At 43.8% G+C, this 16,138-nt stretch overlaps 2 protein-coding genes across 2 annotated transcripts in view; one reads left to right on the top strand and one right to left on the bottom strand.

Annotated features, from left to right (window-relative positions):
• LOC121532051 (cadherin EGF LAG seven-pass G-type receptor 1-like) overlaps positions 1 to 11,055 on the top strand; it is a 101,260-nt gene extending 90,205 nt beyond the window's left edge. Inside the window, exons 17-35 of the mRNA XM_041837699.2 lie at positions 405 to 499; positions 583 to 792; positions 1,783 to 1,966; positions 2,141 to 2,290; positions 2,507 to 2,774; positions 3,290 to 3,457; positions 3,576 to 3,702; positions 3,808 to 4,008; positions 4,508 to 4,682; positions 6,203 to 6,315; positions 6,410 to 6,489; positions 6,588 to 6,714; positions 6,861 to 6,986; positions 8,231 to 8,358; positions 8,651 to 8,757; positions 8,903 to 9,046; positions 9,180 to 9,395; positions 9,620 to 9,959; positions 10,068 to 11,055. Coding sequence (XP_041693633.2) covers positions 405 to 499; positions 583 to 792; positions 1,783 to 1,966; positions 2,141 to 2,290; positions 2,507 to 2,774; positions 3,290 to 3,457; positions 3,576 to 3,702; positions 3,808 to 4,008; positions 4,508 to 4,682; positions 6,203 to 6,315; positions 6,410 to 6,489; positions 6,588 to 6,714; positions 6,861 to 6,986; positions 8,231 to 8,358; positions 8,651 to 8,757; positions 8,903 to 9,046; positions 9,180 to 9,395; positions 9,620 to 9,959; positions 10,068 to 10,092 — 2,984 coding nt within the window. The 3' untranslated portion in view covers positions 10,093 to 11,055. The remainder of the gene's footprint in view (positions 1 to 404; positions 500 to 582; positions 793 to 1,782; positions 1,967 to 2,140; positions 2,291 to 2,506; positions 2,775 to 3,289; positions 3,458 to 3,575; positions 3,703 to 3,807; positions 4,009 to 4,507; positions 4,683 to 6,202; positions 6,316 to 6,409; positions 6,490 to 6,587; positions 6,715 to 6,860; positions 6,987 to 8,230; positions 8,359 to 8,650; positions 8,758 to 8,902; positions 9,047 to 9,179; positions 9,396 to 9,619; positions 9,960 to 10,067) is intronic.
• A 3,233-nt stretch (positions 11,056 to 14,288) lies between these two features.
• On the bottom strand, positions 14,289 to 15,285 carry LOC121532052 (gamma-crystallin M2-like). The gene is made up of 3 exons (XM_041837700.1): positions 15,210 to 15,285; positions 14,804 to 15,043; positions 14,289 to 14,633 (listed from the first exon to the last, which is right to left on the bottom strand). Exons 1-3 carry the CDS (start codon positions 15,240 to 15,242, stop codon positions 14,349 to 14,351), a joined length of 558 nt encoding a protein of 185 aa, XP_041693634.1. The 5' UTR covers positions 15,243 to 15,285; the 3' UTR covers positions 14,289 to 14,348.
• Between the last annotated feature and the right edge of the window lie 853 nt (positions 15,286 to 16,138).

Raw genomic sequence — 16,138 nt, 5'->3', positions numbered from 1 at the left:
ATGCGTCAAACACTCCAGTGTGTAATCAGGTGCACTGGGAAACAACATGGCACACGGGTGAAATATCCAGGCGAAAACAAAATACAAGGAGCTCCACCGAGCTAAACTAACCTCCACAATAAACAATCACACACAAAGACAAGGGGGCAGAGGGAACACTTATACAGGTACTAATGAGGGGATATGAACCAGGTGTGTGTAATAAACAAGACAAAACAAATGGAGTGATGAGATGAGGAGCGGCAGGGGCTAGAAGGCCGGTGACGACGAACGCCGGAGCCTGCCCGAACAAGTCGAGGAGGCAGCTTCGGAGGAAGTCGTGACAACTCCTCTTCCTTACCCTTCTCTCCTCCGTTCTTTTTCCTCCCCTCGATCCCTGTTTTACCCTCGCTCCTCCCCATTAGGCACGGCCATCCGCCACTGCAGCGACGAGAACGGCTGGCTGCCTCCCGATCTCTTCAACTGCACCTCTCTCGCCTTCTCTCAGCTGAAAAAAGAGGTATGCTTTGATTTAACCAAGATTAAAACCCTCCTTTACCATTGAGACACCTGTCTGATCTCTCCCTGACCTCTGACCTTCAGGATGAGGAGCTGCACCTCAATAGCTCCAGGATGGATGGAGAGAGGTCAAAGGGGATGGCCAGCATGCTGAGGAGTGCCACCAACCGCACAGCGGCCCTCCAGGGCAACGACGTGAAGACGGCCTACAGCCTCCTGACCCGCCTGCTGCAGTACGAGAGCCAGCAGCTGGGCTTCGACATGGCCGCCACAAGAGACATCCACTTCCATGAGGTGGGTCGCTGGAAAAATGCTTCAACTAGTGTTGAATGCTAAGTGCCATGTGTTGCACTTCCTCAGCTCTCAAAATGATGTTGAAGGTGAAATAAGAAGATAGACAGGATAGCAATTCTTTGGCCTCAGCAACCCAACTCTTTTCGATGACATCAGGAACTCATATGAACTCATAGAAATATACCCTCAAATACCCTCAAGTTCTCTATCATACATCCACCCTAATTTTCTCTCACAGCACAGTTTCAGAGACTCTCTCAGAGTTGAAAGAATGACCCACATTGTTCAGTAACATAGCTCAACTGCTTAAGGATCCTGCTAGCTTTAAGTAACTAATAGTTTCCCCAAATCCTGCTTATAGCTGGTACAGGTTTCCTAAGAGCCTGTTTTCCCAGTTGGATATTTCTCTCCCTATAGGGAATATGATCCGGAGTCTATTATGTATAAGTAATACAGTGCAATGATTAGCATGTTCTCTATTAACTTTATTAAGGCCATGACCATGCTGGGCGCTAATGGCTAACTGTGTGCATTCTTGGCACCAACCCCATGGCATTAGTGTGTGTTAGATACCAGAAGGTGCAGCTGGAAGGGTTTAGGGGGTCAAGGACCAATCAGAGTGGAGTTTTCTGAGTGATTGGACCAATGGGTGACTTGGGAGTAGTAGTTCCCCAGGGGTGGCTGGGCGTGGGGCCAGATTGCACAGGTGATGTTAAGAGATAATGTCTGTACAGTGACCCCCCTTCCTTTATAGGGCAGCTCGCCTTTCCTTCTTTTGTTTTCTTTCCTTCTTTCTCTCTGTTCTGTTGGCATTGATTTCACATGCTTAATTTGGGCTATATGATACAGATTATGGATTCTGTTTGTCACTGATGTATGCTGGAATGATACCATACTAATCGGTATGGCACGGTATGGCATTGGTGAATACAGAGTATTGCATAGTATATAATGATGTAGGTGTATGACTAATATGTGTAAATATTCTAGAACATCGTCCGAGCGGGCAGTGCCATCCTGGACCCTGCTAACAGGGGGCACTGGGAGCAGATCCAGCGTTTCGAAGATGGCACGGCCCTACTTCTGCATAGCTTTGAGGAGTACGCCCAAACACTGGCACAAAACATGAGGAAGACCTACCTGAAACCCTTCACTGTTGTCACAGAAAACATGAGTGAGTCCACCTGCAGTGCAATGACACAATTATTTCATTGCAGTAACCTGATTTGCATGACTAATTAATGCAAAGTAATGTTACATTGTGCATATAAAAGACAACCTACTGTACCACTCTTGTGTGTGACAAGCATAATTAACAACCATTCTCCTTCTCTCTCTGTGCTCCCAGTTGTTTCTGTGGATTACTTGGACCCGTCCAATCCAGAATGGACAAACATCCCGCGTTTCCAAGAGATCCAGGCCTATCCCAAAGAGATGGAATCCTCCGTCCGCTTCCCAGAGTTCCCAACACAGCAAGAGCAGCCAGAGGAGGTTAAAGGTAGGCTTAAAGGAGTGGATACGGCATGGACATTGTGTGGTTCATTATGGAGCCTTCATAACGTAAATAGTCCTTGAGTGAAGTCTGAGCTGTTGTACTGCGTAAACAGTTTGTCAAGTTCTTCAACCAGTCTGGTAGTGTTTTTATGTGTGTGTGATTGATTGATTTCATTAATTTATTAATGTATTGTCATGATATCGTTTTCAATCATTACAGCAGTCTCCATAGCACCAACCACAGACGCAACAGCCACAGATGACCCCATAGCAACAGCCACAGACGACCCCATAGCAACAGCCACAGACGCCTCTCCTGTCCAGAGTCCAGAGTCCACTGAATCCTCCACTGTCGGTCACCAGGCGTCTGCCAAGAAGAAGCGTCACGCTGAGGTCCCAGGCCCTCTCCCTGTTGCTGTGGTGATCATCTATAGGACCCTGGGACAGCTCCTGCCTGAAAACTACGACCTTGATCGTAGGAGCCTGAGGTACTTTTTACATTTCCTCCTCACTCTTACTACATAAAACAAGTTGGTTGTCTTTAACATATGCTGTCTAATGTATAATTCAAAGATCTTACACAGTGCCATGTATACAATATGTGATGTGCTTCGCCATACACATAACATATAAACACCAATTAAATAATTGCCAGTAGTAAATTTATGCACAGGTTGTATGTCCAAATATTTAGGTCTAATATTTCAACTGTTCTCTCTGGGTCTTACAAGATCTTGACAGTTCCCTTGTATAGAATGTGTGTGCATTTATGCGGTTGTGTGTCTACAAGGAGGTTCAATTCTATCATGCTGTTGGTGCTGTTAGTACTGTATGTCCTTTGTTTTGGACTAGTTTATATTGTGAAAGATGTTTTTATGCTGTTGTCCTGCCTCACTGTTGTAGCTAGGCCCTTATGGTAAGTCACTCTCAATAAGAATGTATTTTGGATGACTACAGTCAATGTAAACACATGTGTCATCTGTGTATGTGAATGTGTGTTTAGACTCCCTAACCGGCCCATCATCAACACCCCAATTGTGAGCATGGTGGTTTACAGTGAGAGGGTGCCCTTGACCATTCCTCTTGCACAACCCATCACACTGGAATACAGACTCCTGGAGACAGAGGAGAGGACCAAACCTGTCTGTGTCTACTGGAATCATTCCATCGCGTAAGGATGAGTATAGCTATCAATACTCTTATTCATATCATAGGTTTAGAATGGAGTTTAGCTAGATTCTGTTGAAAAGGAAATAAATCATACCCAACGATCTCTATTTTGGGTCCAGGGTTCATGGAACTGGAGGCTGGTCTGCCAAGGGGTGTGAGCTTGTGTTCAGGAACAGCACTCACATCAGCTGCCAGTGCAGTCACATGTCCAGCTCTGCTGTGCTCATGGACATCTCCAAGAGAGAGGTACCGCCCTGAGCCCTCTACCACACACACTAGGGCAGCTTTTAGATTGTTATTTTATTACTTTGAATATTTGATCTTACCTCTGGTCTGTGTTTACATCCTCAGCATGGGGAGGTCCTGCCCCTGAAGATCATCACCTACACCACTGTGTCAGCCTCGCTAATGGCACTTCTCATCACCTTCCTCCTGCTGGCCATCCTCCGGAAGCTCCGCTCCAACCTCCACAGCATCCACAAAAACCTGGTGGTGTCCATCTTCCTCTCCGAGCTTGTCTTCCTCTTCGGAATCAACCAGACTGAGAATGTGGTGAGGGCCTAGCAAACAACCCTGAGGCGCACCCCAAAAACACTATATTTTGTCTTATTGCTTTATTATAGACTCTCTGATATACCTGCAGGCTAAAACGTATTAAAAGTCTCTACTGTAATACATGGGTTTACAGCATTGTGTGGAGGGGAACTTAATTTGTCGAAAAATGGAGGGATTTCCAAGAGGAAGGCTACAGAGCTAGCCTTATGGCTCCTCACCCCTCCACAACTTTGAAATGCATTTGTCTTTTATGGTAGTGAGTAGTGACTGTATTGGCTGTGCCTGAGCATCTTAGTGGCTTTATCTTGGATAATAATAGTTCTGTTTCTGTCTGGCAATGTGTGGAATTGGCCTTAGCGATTGCATTGTGTTCTGTTGTTATAGATTAGAAGTTACTGAACCAGACTTACTTCACAGACAGCCCAACTGACAATTAGCACAGTTATCTTTTAAAACGGGGGCTTTAATCATCTTTCCCAACCTCTCTGTCCCTCAGTTCATGTGTACAGTGGTAGCCATCCTGCTGCACTACTCCTACATGTGTACATTTGCCTGGATGTTTGTGGAGGGACTTCACATCTACCGCATGCTGACTGAGGTCCGCAACATCAACCATGGCCACATGAGATTCTACTATGCCATTGGCTGGGGCATTCCTGCCATTATCACCAGTGAGTGAGACACATACACACACTCTCTCTCTCAAACACACTCCCCCCTCGCCCAACAACACACACACAGACATACATGCATGCAAACAAATACATTCCCGCTCATTTATGCACACAAAGACAGAGAGGGACACAGATGCATGGAAACAACATACAGAAAGTAATCACACCCCTTGACTTTTTCCACATTTTGTTGTGTTACAGCCTGAATTAAACATTGATTAAATTGAGATTTTGTGTCACTGGCCTACACACAATACCCCATAATGAACGGACATTGAATATCCCATTGAGCATGGTGAAGTTATTAATTGCCCTATCAATACACCCAGTCACTACAAAGATACAGGCATCCTTCCTAACTCAGTTGCTGGAGAGGACGTAAACCGCTCAGGGATTTCACCATGAGGCCAATGGTGACTTTAAAACAGTTACAGTTTAATGGCTGTGATAGGAGAAAACTGAGGATGGATCAACAACATTGTAGTTACTCTACAATACTAACTAACCTAAATGACAGAGTGAAAGAAGGGAGCCTCTACAGAATAAAAAATATTCCAAAACATGCATCCTGTTTGCAATAAGGTACTAAAGTAAAACTGCAAAAAATGTGGCAAAGAAATCATCTCTTTGTCCTGAATACAAAGTGTTTGAGGCAAATCCAACACAACACATCGCTGAGTACCACTACATATTTTCAAGCATGGTGGTGGCTGCATCATGTTATGGGAATGCTTGTCATCGGCAAGGACTAGGGAGTTTTTTAGGATAAAAATTAACGGAATAGAGCTAAGCACATGCAAAATCCTATAGGAAAACCTGGTTCAGTCTGCTTTCCAACATACACTGGGAGACACCTTTCAGCAGACACCTTGCAGCAGGACCATTACCTAAAACAGGCCAAATATACACTGGAGTTACTTACCAAGACGACATTGAATGTTCCTGAGTTGTCTAGTTACAGTTTTGACTTAAATCGGCTTGAAAATCTATGGCAAGACTTGAAAATGGCTGTCTAGCAATAATCAACAACCAACTTGACAGAACTTTAAGAATTGTTTAAAGAATAATGTGCAAATATTGTACAATCCAGGTGTGGAAATCTCTTAGAGACTTACCCAGAAAGACTCACAGCTGTAATCCCTGCCAAAGGTGATTCTAACATGTATTGACTCGGGGGGGTGAATACTTATGTAAATAAGATATATTTGTATTTTATTTTCAATAAATCAGCAAAGATTTATGAAAATATGTTTTCACCGTCATTGTGGGGTATTGTGTGTAGATTTAAGAAAAAATAAGTCAAGGGGTATGAATACTTTCTGAAGGCACTGTACTCTGCAAGCCAGGGTTGGTGTCAATTCCATAAAAATTCCAGTCAATTCAGAAACTAAAACAAATTCGAATTCCAAATTCTCCTCATTGAAAGCATTGAAGAGAATTGGAATTTCAGTGTACTTCCTGAATTAACAGGAATTCAAATGGAATTGACTAACTGTGTATGTTTTCCTCTCTTGTAGGCCTGGCAGTAGGGTTGGATCCTCAGGGTTATGGTAACCCAGACTTCTGTTGGCTTTCTGTCCACGACACACTCATCTGGAGTATCGCTGGGCCCATCGCTATAGTAGTTCTAGTGAGTGTAGGCACTCTTTATTTGTTGTACTATACTGTATTGGTTATGGCTCGTGGATTCTGTTATTCATCTCCATCTCATGTATCTCCCTTAGGTCAACATTACTTTATTCTTCCTGGCAGCCAAGGCCTCGTGCGGAAAGAGACAGTGGACATTTGAGATGTCTGGAGCAATGTGAGTACTTCGAAACAGGATAGGGTTAGAAAACAGTTTGCACATAGCATAACATGTTGGCTGGATTCCATTCAAAAATAACAACCTCTCCTCTTCAGCTCTTCTCTACGCATAGCCTTCCTCCTCCTGTTACTCATCAGTGCTACCTGGCTGCTGGGCCTCATGGCAGTCAATAGTGATATACTCTCCTTCCACTACCTCTTTGCCATCTTCAGCTGCCTCCAGGTATTTGTGTTTTTGTCTTGTCACAAAAAGTACTTCAAAACCCCTGAGATGTCTCAAATACATCGGCTCTATTTATCTGATTTGCAATTCTCTCTCGCTCTCTCGTTTTGTCGCTCTCTCTCTCTCTCTCCCTCTCTCTCTCTCAGGGTGTGTGCATCTTCTTCTTCCACTGTATTTTCAATAAGGAAGTGAGGATCAACCTGAAGAACGTCCTCACAGGGAAGAAGTCCATAGTGGAAGATTCTACTGCCACCCGCACCACTTTACTCACAGTATGTACACATAAGTCAATATCTAAGTGTACTAAACCTGTGTACATTAAAATCCCCGGTCGATGTCCACACCACCGCAATACTCTAATTAGCATAATACAAATGTCCCATCAAAATCTGTCTGTTTTTTGCACGGGCTGTGTCTCAATCCACCGCATCCACCGATGTCGGCCTCCCACATCCGCGGTGGAAGGTGGCAGAGCTACAGCGGTGTTTGTCAGACCAGGAGACATCCAGAAAATCAGTCTTCTCACGAAAACGTATGTAGCATCCAAATGGTTTGGCCTACAAACTAATACGACCCCTCTATGGAAAGATGAGACTCTCACGAACACGATTGTGTTCTCCGTACTGCCGATCTGCCAACTTCTGTCTGTAGCATCCGAATAGTTTGGTCTACACACTAATATAATACCCCACCATCGAAAGGTGAGACTCCCACGAACATGGACATGTCAGTTGTTTTGCTCTAGGAAGCCCACAAGCCTCACAAGACTCGTCTGAAGGTAGCCCGGTATCAGTTTGAAAAATGAATGACAGTACTGAGTGTACAAAACATTAAGAACACCTGCTCTTTCCATGACATAGACTGACCAGGTGAATCCAGTTCGAAGCTATGGTCCCTTATTGATGTCACTTTCAATTCAATCAGTGGAGATGAAGGGTAGGAGACACGTAAAGAAGAATTTTTAAGCCTTGAGACAATTGAGACATGGATTGTATATGTGTGCCATTCAGAGGGTGAATGGGCTAGACAAAAGATTTACGTGCCTTTGAACGGGGTATGGTAGTAGGTGCCAGGCGCACCGGTTTGTTTCAAGAACTGCAACACTGCTGTCTTTTTCACACTCAACAACAGTTTCCCGTGTGTATCAAGAATGGTCCACCACATCCAGCCAACTTCACAGAACTGTGGGAAGCATTGGAGTCAACATGGGCCAGCATCCCTGTGGAACGCTTTCGACACCTTGTATAGTCCTTCCCCCAATTAATTCAGGCTGTTCTAAGGGCAACAGTTCATACCTACAGGGGTCCTAAAATTCTAAATCAAATAGCTAAATGATCTTTGGTATGACCTTCTTAAAACAATTCCATATGTTAGCTTAGTAGAAACCCAGCCCCGGGCCCTTTGACCTTACGGGGATAGATATTAGATATTAATCCAAAAGGGGATCACATAAACCTTATCTGATGCTGCTGATGGTGACGATTCAATCCACATTCTACCTCTTTGTTGCCCCCAGCGTTCTTTAAACGGTAAGTACTCGTTCACGGAGGAGGACGGTCTGTACCGCACGGCCATTGGAGAGTCCACTGCCTCCCTGGACAGCACGGTCAGATCAGCCCACAGCCTCAGCAGCAGCCAGGACAGGTAACTCACTGGGTGGCAGTTGGGTTGTACTGAAACTGGGTTTTAATTAGGCTTGCAAAGCTCCAGTAACCTTCCCAAAATTCCCAGCTTTCTAAGAAAGCCCTGTTGAAGGATTCTTGATTTCCTGCTTATTCCCCCCTGATTCCAGGAATATTCCAACCGGTATTTTGGGAAAACCTGGGAATTTTGGGAAGTTTACTGGAATGTTGCAACCTTAGTTCTACTGGAACAGAATTGTCATTCATATTCAAATGATTATTTATATACTCATCATGTTTCTTTCTTCGTACAGGAATGACTCAGGGCAAAAGCACACTACATCCTCCCGCTCAGCCAAAAATAGTTACCGTGGAGAGGGAGACTCCTCCATCTTCATCCGCAAGCGTTCCAAGAAAGATAGTATGAGTCTTATGCACAAACCGCATGCAAACTGCATGTAATTTGTTTTAGTCTAATCTCGATACTTGACATGCCATTGGCTGCTTGGGCCTAGACTTCAGATGTCCAATAGTAAGTAATAGCCCCTGTGTTTCCATGGTGACAGATTCGGATTCGGACAGCGAGCTCTCGGTGGATGAGCACAGTAGCTCCTACGCCTCGTCCCACTCCTCAGACAGTGATGATGACAGAGGGAGCCGCAAGCATAGATGGAACAACAAGAGACAGCCCCAGCACAGCACACCCAAAGGTAATGGGACTCACGTTCAAACACACACACACACACATACGCATATGGATTTCAATAGAACTATATGACATAAAATCTATCATTCATTTTTGGGCGAATCTCATATAAACTGTTTATTTTTCTACTTTTGTAGTGGATACGGTGGCCAATCACATGAAGCCTTACTGGCCAGTTGAGCCACCGACAGTCAGTGAGAGTGAGGAGCCCTGCGGGTTGGAGACACTACGTATGGAGACCAAGGTCAACGTGAAGCTCCACCAGGACAAAAAAGTCAATGGGCAGTCCCCCTACCAGAACGGTAGTGCCCCTCCCAGCTCACCTGACAGCAACCAGACAGAGAAGAGAAGGGGTGAGAAAGAGAGACAGACTCCAATCTGACCATTCAGGCCCTTTATAATTAACCTTGGTCAGGAATGTCCCAAATCAAATGAAATGTGTGATTGAATCAACATGTCAACATTCTGCGTCATGTTTTGCTATCCAAATAAGTTGTGTGTGTCTCTGTTTGTGTTTGCTTGCATGACTGACTGTGGTTTGCACATTCACCCTCTGTGTGTTTGCATCCTCTGTCAGGCATTCTGAAAAACAAGATCACCTACCGTCCTCCGCTGACTGACAAGAATATGAAGAATCGCCTGCGGGAAAAATTGAGCGACTACAACCCCCCCACCATCTCCCCCAGAACTACCCCAGTCCCTGTCCCCCCATCTCCCGTCGCCCCCCGTCTCTGCACTGTAACCGTGGGAAACGGGGTCCTTATCAAAACCCCACCTCGCCCACCCGTGCCTCCACGTCCTCCGTTGTCTCCACGGGACCTGCGCAACGGGGTTGTCATGACAACGTCGAGGACGACGATGTCGCCATTGGTCAATGGTGTCAACGGGGTTCAACACGCCCAAGACTCGGACTCAGAGTGAGTGGTCACGAGATACTGGCAGCTATGTTGCATGTCTAACAGATATGTTGGATAATACGTCAATCACTTTCTGACTTTAGCAACTCTCTCTGTCTCTCTCAACAGTGGTAGCAACGAAACCTCAATCTGACCTGGATGGAATTCCAGGTAGACAACCAAGGAAGAGAGCTACTGCGCTCATACCATATGTGGGATTCAAGGGTCACTATGACCATCCAATAGGCCACAGGACCCCTAAGCTCATATGGAAACCAGTGTTACCACAGACAGTTGCCTGCCCAAGACAAAAAGGGAAGAAAGTGTCAGACTAAATCCCACAGGAGAGGGCCTGAGAACTACATGTCCCAGCACGCAGCAGTGAGTTGGAAAAACAAAACAATGCACTTCACGGCATAGCCACCAAGTGGCGCTGTCTGTAGTTATTCAGTGCAGGTGGCATCAGACAGCAGGTTGGGATTGAAGACTTTTCTATCACCAGATGTGCCATGATGTGACGTTGACCTCATGAATCAGTAAGACCTCACTAAGTGCCCAGCTGTGTTTGCCCACAGAGACAGAAACATCAAAACAAATCAATGCCTTTGGTCCGTGTAATTATCTTGTAGATATTTTGTACTTTTTGACTTGTTTATAGGACAGGAATAACTAATTTGTACATTGTAAGTATTATTATTGTAATATGATATTTTTGGGACATCATGTGTAGATATGACAGTCAACAAGGTTTTTTACAGATGTTTACGAATTTGGCACCTTTTAAGAAAACAATCCATAGCATGTAAAGTACTCCCAGTCTGAAAATCCTCTGCTGATAATAATGTGATTTTTAAGTATTAAAACACTCACATAGTAAGTGTAGTTGAACAAAAGCCATCTTAAAATCGTAATCGTAACATAGGGAGGTGCATTAATCTCTGTATTAAAGTGAAGGTCTTGTCCATTCCAATGGGATCTAAATCATGTCCTGATCATTGAATGACTTTGAATGAGGAAAATGCACTGAAACCTTAATACTTGCATTACAAGTTCCAGTCAATATCAGAGTAATATGTAGAAATAAATTGCTACTCTAGAATGATTAGTAGAAGCACGACGGTGTGTGCCTTTTGATTGTTAACCTACCATGTTGTGTCATTGTAAACCTTTTCGCATTATGCTTCTGGGTTTTTTATATTTTATCATTTTACCTTTCCATCTACATATCTCTGGAGATCCTCAAGATAGAGCTTTCTAAGTGTTCAGCCAGTAACATGTCTGCATTCTGATTTTAAACTCATTAGAATAGTAAGTTACAGTATTATTTCCAAGAAAACAGTATTCATTTTAAGTATCAACTGGGTGCCTTTCTCCCTGCCACCACATAGCATAGTGTCTAAATCCAAGGTAACCAGTAACTATTGCTAGTTTTAGTATACTGACCTTCCCTTTCCATTCCACTCTTGAGCTGTAAAAACCAGTGTACATGATCTACTTTAATGATACGTTCATCTCTCAGTTCTCCTTCCGTTATTTCATGTTTACAGATGAGTCATGTCTCTATAAATCTGTTCACTTTCAAAAACTTGTTTAGATGTATCACATATGGGGATTCACTGGAGGTGGATCACTACGAAGAACCAATCACACAATGCCTGTCGGAGACAGACAGGTCGAGTGGCGAATGAGGTGAGCCCTCCCTCCTTATAAGGCGCCACTCACCGGCCTCTGGTCATTCTGATATCTTAAGTGCTGACAAGAAGCCGGATGTAGAGGAAGAAGAAGAAAGAGAGGGGAGAGGAAATGCAGAGAAGATGGTGGAAACTGAGGTTTTGTTTGAAACTGCTAGTGAGTCGGCCGAAGCTAATAGTACAGAAAGTGAGAATGAGTGGGTTACCGTGGCAAAGAAGAGGGGAAACAGAATAAAGCTGTGGTGGAAAATAGCAAACCACTAGACTTGTTTTTAGGGTTTTGGATCAATGTCACTTGGGAAATCCGTTTAACGTCTCGAGTAAAATCTGGAGTGTGTTGGAGGAAAGTGTTGAGTTGGTGAGAGTCACAAGAAGTGGTCTTATTTAGATGTTTTGTGTGTCCGCGGAGCAGAAGAAGCGTGTTTTAAGACTAAAAAAGATATCGGAGTGGAATGTTTCCTGTATGGGTTTTCATAGCAGGGCGCCTATCAAGGGAGTTATTTCTGGCGCAAGAAATAAAGGCAGTAGATATTACTGACGACATCGATGGAGTGGTTGGTGCACGTTGACTGACCTGTATGGTGGATGGAGAAAATTAATTAACTTCATCCATGCTACTGTTCTTTGATGATATAAAGTTAGGATTCATGAGATACCCTGTAAGAGCTTTTGTGCACAAGCCCCTTCAGTGTCATACATGTAAAAGATTTGGTCAAGTATCAAGTGTGTACAGAAGAAGTGAAATGCTGCAACTGGAGGTGAACATGCACCTGAATTATTGGACTGCCCTGTTAGGGTGAAGGAGAATGAGGTGGCAAGGGTAAGGAGTGTCCACCATGTCTCCTATCTGGAGGCGGTGAGAAGATTGGAAGGAATCAGTGGCGGGGATGAAACGATGGTAGCAGAGCCACCACGACCAGTGAAGGTTTCCCATCAACCGAGGGATAGTGAAATGTTCCATGCTAAAAAGGTGGACTTTGTATTATTTATTGCAATGGTCATAAACTGTACGGCACACGCGGAGAAGAAGTCTAAGAAAATTGGAATCATTGTGAATGCAGCTGAACGTTTTTGGGGTCTTCGTGATTTTACAGCCGAGGCCGTGCAAGAAATCCTGTCGGTGAATGTTCCGCCATCACAGGCCCCTGAGCCTGTGTAGGGATGTATTTTGGAGTGGACTGTGATTGAAGAAGTGGGATGGGTTTTGTTAGTTGACGTGTTTAATTTTGTATTTTGTATGATCTCGTTTTCCCTCTTTCCCACAATGTTTTTTTTGTTTCTTATTCAAAACCCTGTCCAGCTGGTGGCGGTAATGCATCATTAACATTGGATGCTAACCGCCGTTAAACCCCATCGAAGAAGAACACTGGTCATTTTTACCTCTCTTCATTGCTGAAGAATCAGTATGGCTCCTGAAGCTCTCCTCAGCACGACTAGAATTCTGTCTTCCTATTTAACCGTTCTCAGGCGTACCGTGAGGTTAATGCTGCTGAACGTATGACCTCAGCTCCTGTCAATAGTGGTTTTTTACTGCCTCCATTTCTGCCTCCGTTTTTCCTGCCTCCCTTTGGATAGTGGAGGCTTTTATATTTACCTATAATAGCAAGGGTTTATAGCCCCCGGAGGGCCCTCTTCACAGGCACTCTTTGCAAGAGATTTACAGTGCGACATGTCGGGCCGCCCCTCATACGATTATGAGGTTTTACTGACTGGACATCAACGCACCTTCGTTGGCGCATACTATCCACAGTGTCAGAGCCTCTGAGGGGTAATGCAGATGGGATTACCCTGGCCATATCCCCATATGTGATACATCAAAACGGGTATTTGTAACCCCGGTTCTCTGATAATATGACTGAGATATAGCACCGCATTTCCCTGCTTACAAGAGCGCAAGGATAGTTGACGTGGTCCTCTGTAGCTCAGCTGGTAGAGCACGGCGCTTGTAATGCAAAGGTAGTGGGTTCGATCCCCGGGACCACCCATACACAAAAATGTATGCACGCATGACTGTAAGTCGCTTTGGATAAAAGCGTCTGCTAAATGGCATATTATTATATTATAATAGAGGCATGCTTGAGAATGACCAGAGGGCGGGCGAGTGGCACCTTATAAGGAGGGAGGGCTCATCTCATTTGCCACTCGACCTCTGTCTCTTGTGTGATTAGTTCTTCATAGTGATCCTTCAAAAAGAAAAGGAAAGCCGCACACTCTAGGAGCTCAGATGCAATAATTTAATATCTTAATAACCAACGTTTTGACAGACAAGTTCTCTTCACCAGCACCTCGCCTAAATAGGTGTGCGTTTCTTTCGCCTTTATCTTCATAGTGATCCACCTTCAGCGAATCCCCATATGTGATACATCTCACTCATATTATCAGAGAACCTGGGTTACGAAAGTAACCTTAAGTTATTGGCACAGACACTGGAATCATTATTGTAACATGCATATATTTATTTTTTGTGAAAAGACACTGGAAATCAGACTTTAGGAACAGTAAAATAAACCACATTTGGATTTTAGTATAATATGTTTTAGTGTTTTATATATTTCTTGGGCCATTAAGAATTGGTAGGTAAATGACATATTTGCATGTTTTCAGTATGGCCTGTCAAGGTGTTTGGGTAAAGAATAAACAAGAAACGTGCAAGAAATGCTTCTTTTTTTAAATAAATTTTATTCAATGGCTTCTCTTGTTTACATCAGTAAAGCAATATCTAGTAACAGGACTCGTTGATACGCCTCATGCTCATGAATCTCATGCCCATAGAGCCCATGCTCATCTGATTGAAGTTTCTGTACTCTCCAGGCCTCATGTACATCATCCTGCCTCTGTACTGGGGTTGCTCATACATGAGCCAGTGGCCGTCCATAACGTTGCAGGACATGCAGTTGCTCATGCGGTAACGACCCATGACGTCGTCACAGTCGTCCATCATCTCGTGCATCTGACCTCCGAAGTTCTCCCTCTCGTAGATCCTCATCCTGTAAGGTCCTCTGTGCTGTAATATGATGAACAACATGTTTTAGTGAGACATCTGCACAGCTCAGGAACTTCCTAAAAAATGTGTAATGTAGTATCATAGATTGTAGACATATTGAGGAATGGACACAGGTGTATCTCAAAAATCAACGCTGTAAAAGGCTACAAACTAAATGTTATTGGGTTTACCATGGGGATCATGCGACAGGACCTGATGTCGTTCATTCCCATCATGCGCTGGTAGTCAGAGTACTCTCCCCTCCTCATGAACCACTGGCTTCCCATGTAGTTGGGGCGGTCATAGACCATGAAGCAGCCGCTCTCAACCCTGCAGGACTGGCAGCGGCTCAGGTAGGAGGACATGTCAGGGCAGTTGCTCATACACTCATAGGAACGACCCTGGAAGTTCCTGTCCTCGTAGAAGGTGATCTGAAAATAAGCAGGAATCATTTTAAATAACCATTCAAACTTACAAAAACACATTGCTACATTTTGGGCCCTACCCAATCCCACTAGTAATCAGGTTTCTGCAATTAAGGTTGTCTTGTGCTCTGACACTAGGAAAATGTATGTTTATATTTGCACTAAAATATACTTTGCTGTTCATGTTCATGCCGGTGGAGGTCATTTTGTCTCTCTGTGCTGCTGCTTCTGCTCTTGCTGTGGAACTGATATCCTACCTGTTTAAAACCTTCCTTTTTATACCTGTCGCTACATTGTACTAACCCCTGACTCAGCAACATGGCCTAGAGGCCCATAGAGCACTGAGGTTTGCCCACATGTCCAGGGACATTGCTCCATCAAAATACCTTAAAAATGCTGTTTCTCTCAGAACAAAGTAACAATGAGCCTTTGTGAAAGGGTTAACAATAAACAGTCCTACCCTTGTCCTGTTTTAGCTGATGTTCATGAGGAATTTACAAATGATACTTTCTGGTACTTCAAAGAATTCAACACAGACTAACTAACTACCTGGTTACCAAATGGTACAATTTTTTGCGTGTTTCAATGAATCTTTTGTTGAAGTATTTTATCCCAGTTAGTGTAGCCTAATTGCACAAAGGTTTGTGCTTTTGTCTCAATCAACACTATGGACATGGTGGGCAAATAGTGAAACAGAGAAGCTCACAGACACTTCTAGAGAGAAAAGAGTGCAACATCTTTAATCCCAGTATCGACAGATGGAAGGATACAAATAGTCAATCTTTACCTTTCCCTCCTTTGCATTGTACCAGCAAGCATCGCATAGTGTATCACACAGCATTGTAACAAAATTCCTACACCACTCCATAAAACTTCCTGAAACTCTGAGGAAGACTATTTTCGGTATAAGCATTGTACATTATGATACAAAGACAGTACAACAATATCAGGATAGTGGCTTTAAATTAAATCACAGCTGGTCTTTAAATCTATGACCTATATCCAGAAACATCCCTTATTCCCTTGGTCTTTATAGATATTTGTGTAGATTTGGCAAAAATTCCACCTAGCATATCACTATCAGATAATTAGGTAGAGCAA

The sequence above is a fragment of the Coregonus clupeaformis genome, chromosome 19 (assembly GCF_020615455.1).
Source record: "Coregonus clupeaformis isolate EN_2021a chromosome 19, ASM2061545v1, whole genome shotgun sequence".
Lineage (NCBI taxonomy): Eukaryota > Metazoa > Chordata > Actinopteri > Salmoniformes > Salmonidae > Coregonus > Coregonus clupeaformis.
The sequence above is the reverse complement of the archived record's forward strand: the minus strand, read 5'-3'. Positions and strand labels throughout refer to the sequence as shown.